At 43.4% G+C, this 7890-nt stretch overlaps 1 protein-coding gene across 3 annotated transcripts; it reads left to right on the forward strand.

Annotated features, from left to right (window-relative positions):
- Window positions 1–444: 444 nt before the first annotated feature.
- Window positions 445–5961, forward strand: sirt5 (sirtuin 5). 3 transcript variants are annotated; one of them, XM_056277196.1, is made up of 9 exons: window positions 445–502; window positions 977–1092; window positions 1237–1370; window positions 2522–2747; window positions 3015–3102; window positions 3443–3496; window positions 3650–3773; window positions 4863–4978; window positions 5136–5961. In XM_056277196.1, exons 2-9 carry the CDS (start codon window positions 990–992, stop codon window positions 5206–5208), a joined length of 918 nt encoding a protein of 305 aa, XP_056133171.1. In that variant the 5' UTR covers window positions 445–502; window positions 977–989; the 3' UTR covers window positions 5209–5961. The 3 variants fall into 3 exon arrangements, with proteins under 3 accessions (XP_056133171.1, XP_056133172.1, XP_056133173.1); XM_056277197.1 differs by having other exon boundaries at window positions 484–624; XM_056277198.1 differs by lacking the exon at window positions 445–502 and adding an exon at window positions 808–885.
- Window positions 5962–7890: the final 1929 nt, after the last annotated feature.

Raw genomic sequence — 7890 nt, forward strand, 5'->3', positions numbered from 1 at the left:
AATGTTCTTGGGCTATAGGATTTGCTCGATTGTGGATTCTAGTAAAATATTATTTGTCAAAAAAAAACTATCATTTTGTTTGGCTATCTTGAACTGAACTGTGTCTGAATACAATTCATACACGTTTCTTGTGACCGCAATATACCATAAATCATAGCATCGACGTATGAATGAAGACAAAATAAAAATACAATAAAAATTTCAGCATTAATATCGACAAAAACGGGACCTAAAGGGAGCAGCCGAAAGTAGCAGCAGTTTAATATCGGAAAAAAATCACACCAAGAAATACATGCGTTGTTGTGCAAATACGCCCTCTAGTGGTCATATTAGTTATTACCGGAACTGGCATGGTTGTTATTTTCTTCGCGGTTTTTTTCCATTGGTTGATTTACTCCCATCGGAGTCATCTACCTATGGTGCGTGAGACGGTGAACGAGGAAAATAACAGCAAGCAACTTCCTGCGCAAGCAGCGGGTTATCCAGTTTTCCAACTTTTAAGGTAGTTTGCAAACCAGAGATTAGAAAAATCTTCAAATTTCACCATGGAAATTCTGCCCCCCCTATCATCATGCTTAACATCGTTGCCTCCATAGTGCGGATCACTGCATTTGCTATTTTTCGGTAATAATAAAGCCATCGTTGTCGTTAGCCTTGTTAGCTTGTTAGCAAGCAATAACTCGCTAGCTTCCTTCTTCTGACGTGACCTGCTCAGCGTGCCTTGTAACCAGTTAGCTAATGCCATGTTTAAGGTGTCATTTGCAGAAGGGTTTATGCCAGTGTTTATGTATGAGCGAACAAACGAAAAGCGTCTGTAGATACCGATACTGGGCGACTAAAGCAGTGCAGTAGCAAAAGCTGCTCACTCTTGTGACCTCATTTGAGGTATAGTTCATGGTCACCTTCCCTCTCGAGTACACGCCTATATACCCCAGAGCTGTTTGGTTTTACTGATTTTTCCTAATTTTCCCCCCAGCCGCTAATTTTCAATGATTGTGCGCCAGATTACCAGTAGAGGCATAATATCCTCTCATCTGTGTGCCCACTTTGGAAACCCCAGTGGCAATAAAGTCATGACCCGGCCAAGTTCAGGTAGTGGTTTAGGTCTTTATATTTACTACCCTGCCTCACATTTACATTCACTTGCATACAGTAGAAATTAACACAGACCAGTGAGCTGTCATTCACATTCATAGGTGTGTGTGTGTGTGTGTGTGTGTTTGTGTGTTTGTTTAGATCTGGCAGCGTTTAGGGAGATCTTCTCTAAGGCCCAGCATGTAGCCATCCTGACTGGGGCAGGGGTGAGTGCTGAGAGTGGAGTCCCTACCTTCAGAGGAGCAGGAGGCTATTGGAGGAAATGGCAAGCACAGGTAGACTAACACACTTCCCTAGGCATCTAGTGCTGGTGTGATTTACAAATTTAATGTTACTTTTCCTCAGGTCAGCAAACCTGTCATTAAAGAATTCATCAATATTTTGATTTGAAAATGAAAAAAAATTGCTAATCTGTTGCATCTGTCTGCTAGACGATTTTCCATGATACCAGGATAAAATTAGTTAAATTAGCTCCCCATGTTAAAGGCCATGGAAATCAAGGCCTCAACACTGCTCTCAGTTGAAGGCCAAACTGAAATACTAAAGATATGCCAGGTGCACAAACATAAAAAAACAATACTACCTAATTTAATCAATAGTAGGAAAACATTGATACTGAATCTAGTTGGCATTTGCTTTAATATGTGACACAATGAAGAGGGAAGTATACTAGTTCTTTAAACAGAACAGATTACTAATCTCCAACTACTACTATCAAATTCTGTGGAAACTTGATTGCATCACAGTGGCCCAGTGGTTAGCACTGTTGCCTCACAGCAAGAAAGTCCTGGGTTTGAACTCAAGGCCGTCCCAGGTCCTTTCTGTGTGGAGTTTGCATGTTCTTACCGTGTCTGCATGGGTTTCCTCCCACCATCAAAAAGACATGCATGTTAGGGTTAATACTCCTGTCTGTGCCCCTGAGCAAGGCAATGGAAAGAAGAACTGGAGTTGGTCCTGGGCACTGCAGCTGCTCACTGCTCCTACACAATAGGATGGGTGAAATGCAGAAAACTAATTTCATTGTAATCTACAATTTCATTGTAACCTACAATGACAAAATAAAATGGCTTTCTTCTCCTTTCTTCTTTCAGATAGGGGTGGAGTTTCTAGTGATGAGACATTTATGATCACAATATGTGACATCAATTGGAGATTTCCACAATAATGTTTCCTTTTGCAAAATATTCAGTTAATTATAGCTGAGCTTTACTCAAATTTTGCAACAAGCTGAAAGTGCTGTAATTTAAAACAATCATGTTAATTAATGTGATTATCTTTTAAGGAAAACACCAGTTCTTTCTCCATAAATGAGTGGATTTGTAATGGCTATCTGCATAAACCAAATTTTCTCCATTATTGCTGAGTCCCTCTTCACCTGCCCTGCACTCATGTCTCTTGCCCTTACCTCTCTCTCGAAATCTGACAGGACCTGGCAACCCCAGAGGCCTTCTCTAGGAACCCTTCCCGCGTCTGGGAATTCTACCACTACCGCCGAGAGGTCATGCTGACCAAAAGTCCTAACCCTGCTCACCTGGCCATCACAGAGTGTGAAGAACGGCTAAGCAAACAGGGGCGTAAAGTCACTGTCATCACTCAGAACATAGATGAGCTCCACCGCCGTGCTGGATCCAAAAACATGTTGGAATTACACGGTAAACAGAGTAAAAAACAAATCTTCACTGCCACTGTGTTTTTGTTTCGAATGGAGATGGATTTTAATAGCTGTATATCTGGTTTGGTTACAGTGATATGTATGCTTTAGCTTCATTCCTGTTATTTACAGATCTTGAAATGTCTTCCATACTTTCCTCTTACACTTCATTTCTGCATTTATCTTTTTATTCTTCCCTTTACACTCATTCTCCATCTCACACTCTTCTTGAAGACCCTAATTCTCTCTTTTATTTTTGCAAATCCAGGAAGTTTGTTTAAAACGCGCTGTATGAGCTGTGGTCATGAATCAGCCAATTACAAGAGTCCAATCTGTGCTGCCTTGGAAGGCAAAGGGTAAGGGCATAGGCTTTGCATAAGCGTGGAGTGTCGGAAAACATTAATTGTCTTTCAAAATATTTGGATGTAGTTACTATACATTTCAATTACAAATAACGTTTGTTGTATTTATAAGATGTCAAATGCCTTCTTAACACATTCAAGATGTTGAAAGCAAACACTGGGTATGCATGATGAAAAATTAAAATCTGAAGTGAAATGTCTCCTGTTGATAGCTGATATGGTCCACTATAATTAATGATAACGGTTGCTGTAGTTTCTTGGATGTTGCTAGGTTTGTGTTTTCAACTCCATTTATGGCTCTAACTACAGCTAACCTCTTTATTTATCTCTTCAGTGCTCCGGATCCAAACACCAATGATGCTCAGATCCCTGTTCAGGACTTGCCCAGGTGAGATACACACACACACACACACACACACACACACACACACACACACACACACACACACACACACACACACACACACACTTGCTCTCTTAGTAATGTCGTCATTTCAGGTGAAGTAATGTGTATGTACTATGTCTGTTGTGTGAGAGACAGGTGTGAGCAGACAGCCTGTCGTGGTCTTGTCAGGCCTGCAGTGGTGTGGTTTGGAGAGACTCTTGACTCAGACATCCTGACCCGTGTGGAGGAGGAGCTAGATAACTGTGACCTCTGTCTTGTAGTAAGTGTTTGGATATGAGAGAGAGAGGCAGAGAGAGACAGGTAGAAATTTTAATTATACCATACTTTATTGTACTTGTGATGCAGTATAATGCTGTCAAATTTTTGATTGATTCAGAATTTTTATAACCACACACTTGACACCAGCATGGCTAGCCTGTCGAATCAAGTTTTCACCTCAGCGAGATCCATCCATCCATTTTCCAAACCACTTATCCTGCTGTCAGGGTCACGGGGATAGCTGGAGCCTATCCCAGCAGTCGTTGGGCAGCAGGGAGACACCCTGGACAGGGCGCCAGGCCATCACAGGGTCAACATACACACACATACACACACACACCTAGGGACAATTTAGTACGGCCGATTCACCTGACCTACGTGTCTTTGGACTGGGGGCGGGGGGGGCGGAACACCTGGAGGAAACCCACACAGACACGGGGAGAACATGCAAACTCCACACAAAGATTCAATCCTGTTCCACAATTTGCATGAAAGAGAACCAAAGCTGGTTTGTCAAAAAGGAGTAGAAAGACAAAGCCTCCATTGCACTCAAAGAACACACACACGCACACACACACACACACACAAGGACATGGGCAGAGACAGGGAAAGGCAGAGACTAAGAAACATTGCTGTGTTTCTCTCCAATATTCTCTGCGATACTTTTACCCAAGTGACAGCTTTAACTGTGTCACTGTTGAATTTTAATTGGAAAGAAATATTTTTGCTATAAAGAAAATAAATGTTATAGATCAATAAAAACTGATTTATAACATTCGTAAGCATAAAATTATATCTCATTAAAAATTATGATCCAGTAAAAGTATTTTTTTCTGTTTTGGTCTCTAGAAATTGTTCAATGCAAAGTTGTCCAACAAAAGAGTGATATTGAATATTGATATTTTTACCAGTATTGCATCACAGTCAAACATTTTAGTAATGTACAGTACTTTTCTGTTCTTGTTTGATACATCTTTGAAATGGTTATTTTGCTATTTGCCATGTCATCTTGGACAATTTTGTGTATGTTTTCGTATAGGTGTTAAGTTAGCCTAAAAAAAATCCTGTGCTTTTCTGTTCTACCAACCAGGTTGGCACATCTTCCATTGTTTATCCAGCAGCCATGTTTGCTCCACAAGTGGCAGCCAGAGGAGTCCCTGTTGCAGAGTTCAACATGGAAAATACACCAGCTACCATGCGCTTTAAGTTAGTTTCAGTCTCTAACCCACTGGCTGACTGATACAGAGACGTACTACATGCACACCAGCACACAGTTAAATATACATACTTCATATTCATTCATTTGTCTCAGCTGCAGCCCCTGAAGGGTACTGACTTGGTTCTGTGTATGTGTTTAATTTAGGTTCCACTTCCACGGCCCTTGTGGAGACACCTTACCCCCTGCACTAGCACGGCACGAGGCTGAAGACAAGTGAGAAGGAGTCCTGCACATCAGCTATGACCCGTCCCGAGAGTCTTAAGTGTTCAACACTTTAGAAAAGGAAAGACTGTCAAACAATGGAAGCCTTTATTTTGAATAAGTACCATCTGAAGGATCTCGACATGAAGATAATTTAACATATGTTACAAGGGATATTTTGGGACAGAACCGGTTGGTGTTACTATCGCAAATCAGTCTTGCTTTTTGTGGTGTCTGCTCGCTATTTCGAAGTCCTTTGGGTCCTTTGGGTTTTACTTTTCCTTTAAAAGTAGGAATTTTATCGATTTAGTCAAGCTAGTATCCATGCTGTCTTGAAACAGGGTCTGCGAACATGGGTAATGTTGCAAATCCAGAGCATGTTCTGAAATGAACACATGTTAAATATGTCGCAGTAGGGGGCAGTGTTTAACTGTTGGTGTCGACATAACCCTCCAGTCTCAAGAACAACCTGATCCACTGGTGAGGGACTGTGGGCTCTGCCCGGGATATCTGGTGAGAGCGGATGAAACGCTGCCCTGACGCGTCACTGAAAAGGCTTTGTCCCATATTTATGACATCTTCCAGTAGCCGGGTTTTGCCTTTTGCTTAAAGGCGCTGGATGTCAGTGTGTCCTCCCTGGCCAGACAGGAGAGGAGGTTTTGTCGTACTGTGATTGTAAAGATTTTTTTTTTAAATGTGTGTAATCATTGTTTGAGCAGTGGTGAAGCAGCAAAGGGTAGCGCATGGTGATTAAAGAGGTGAATCTATATTCATGTTGCATGATTTCCTTGACTCCTCAGATTGTGTGCACAAGTGTGTGTGTAACCCAAACATTAAACGAGATGGACATGACTATTCAGCAACAACCGCACAATAATCGGCAGTGGGTGTATTACTGTGAGTATGTGGTGGTGGTGTTGGTGGTGGTGACATGGATGTGCCAGGCTGTCGTTTCTCCAAAGGATTCTGTCACAGGCGATATTCCGCTCTAGGGAAAATATGGCATTGTATTTGACACCTCCTGCTTTGACTCTACCCAGCCCCCCTCCATTCCATCATCTCAGCCTAAACACACACTGTGCACAGACCTAGTCTTGTCTGTTCTTATGACTTGCCCCCTCTGATTGAGCCCAGCGGTATAAACACTCATTTACATAACTGCAGGACTGTCATCAAATGAGGTTACTAATGTTGAACTAATCCAATGGTGATTTCCTCACGGACCAGAGGGGGTGTAATCACACAGAGTCTCTCCGCTATCTTTGCATCTCTCCTTGTTTTTTGCTTCTCTCTCTCTCTCTCTCTCTCTCTCTCTCTCTCTCTCTCTCTCTCTCTCTCTCTCTCTCTCTCTCTCTCTCTCTCTCTCTCTCTCTCTCTCTCTCTCTCTCCCTATTCCTTCTCCCTCCCTCACTTGCCTTCCTTTTTTGCCGTTTCCCTCCCTCTCTCTCTTCTCCACATCTGTCGTGTGTGTCCGTGTGTGACCATTTGTGGCAGCCCCGTGCATCCCCCCATCGCCACCTCCGCCTCCATCACCTGCTCATTAGAGAGAGGATGATGGTCCCACGGTCCCCCATGACTCAGGTCCAAAAATAACAGAACCCATTTCCCGCCTGTTAAGCGACGATTTCACACCAATCTGAGTTGCACCGCCCAGGCCTGTCTGGGGGGGAGGAGGGCGAGGAAATAGCAAGAATGAGGGGCCGAAGTTTGACAGTGATCAGGGTCATTTTCTGCATGGCACCTTCTCTATAGTGCTCGTGTGTGTGTGCGTGGGGGGGGGGGGTGATACAAACATGTATGCTTGAAGACGCACATACTTTCTCCCATAACAAGCATTCTCCTATTGGTCAGTCAACGAGCCTCCTATCTGACACCAACCTTAAAAAGAAGACGAAGAGCGGGCCGTGGATGCTGCCTCTGTACAGAAAGAGGGCTTTCACTCAGGTCTGAACAAGTATTGCAGTGAAGAGAAGAATTACGACCTCTTCCCCTCTTCTGCCAAGGCTGCTGCAAGGTTACGGTAAATATCTCACTCAGTGTCACTGTTACCAGCAGCCTCGTCAAGACCGGTTATATTTCCCTATGCTCCACCTTCACCCATCACCCGTTTTACGAGCTGTGGGCCCATTCGTGACCCGCAATGAACAGGAGCTCGTGTGTGCAGGTGCGTTTTGTGTGTGTGCAGGTATCACTGGAGCCAGCGAGTAGTGTAGCTGATTTACCGAAAAGGTCTGTCTGCTTTATTGCGCATCAATATTTGAAAATATTTTCCTAATATTTGTTGAGTATTATCACGTCCAGCCTCATGTTTGCCCTACTGTATTTCTGTAGCTGTAACAGTCATTAAAGGGAGGGAAAACAAGAAGTGAGGCAACAGCGGCCCACTTCAGCAAGCAATTTTGGTTAGGAATAGCAAGTGCCTGGACAGGGCTTTTTCTGTCCTAATTTGATCACTGTAGATATTCATCTTGCCACATTCCCAGGGCGAGGGTAGCGCTAACCCCTCGGGGTCACCTGTCACCCCTCAGTCACCCAATGACCTGTCCTCCTGTCCTTGTGGGTTGAGGTGAGTGAAATATGTGCCTTTTCTGTGTGTGTGTGTGTGTGTGTGTGTGTGTGTGTGTGTGTGTGTGTGTGTGTGTGTGTGTGTGTGTGTGTGTGTGTGTGTGTGTGTGTGTGTTTTGTATACCTCCGCCCC

Source organism: Lampris incognitus, chromosome 3, assembly GCF_029633865.1.
Source record: "Lampris incognitus isolate fLamInc1 chromosome 3, fLamInc1.hap2, whole genome shotgun sequence".
Lineage (NCBI taxonomy): Eukaryota > Metazoa > Chordata > Actinopteri > Lampriformes > Lampridae > Lampris > Lampris incognitus.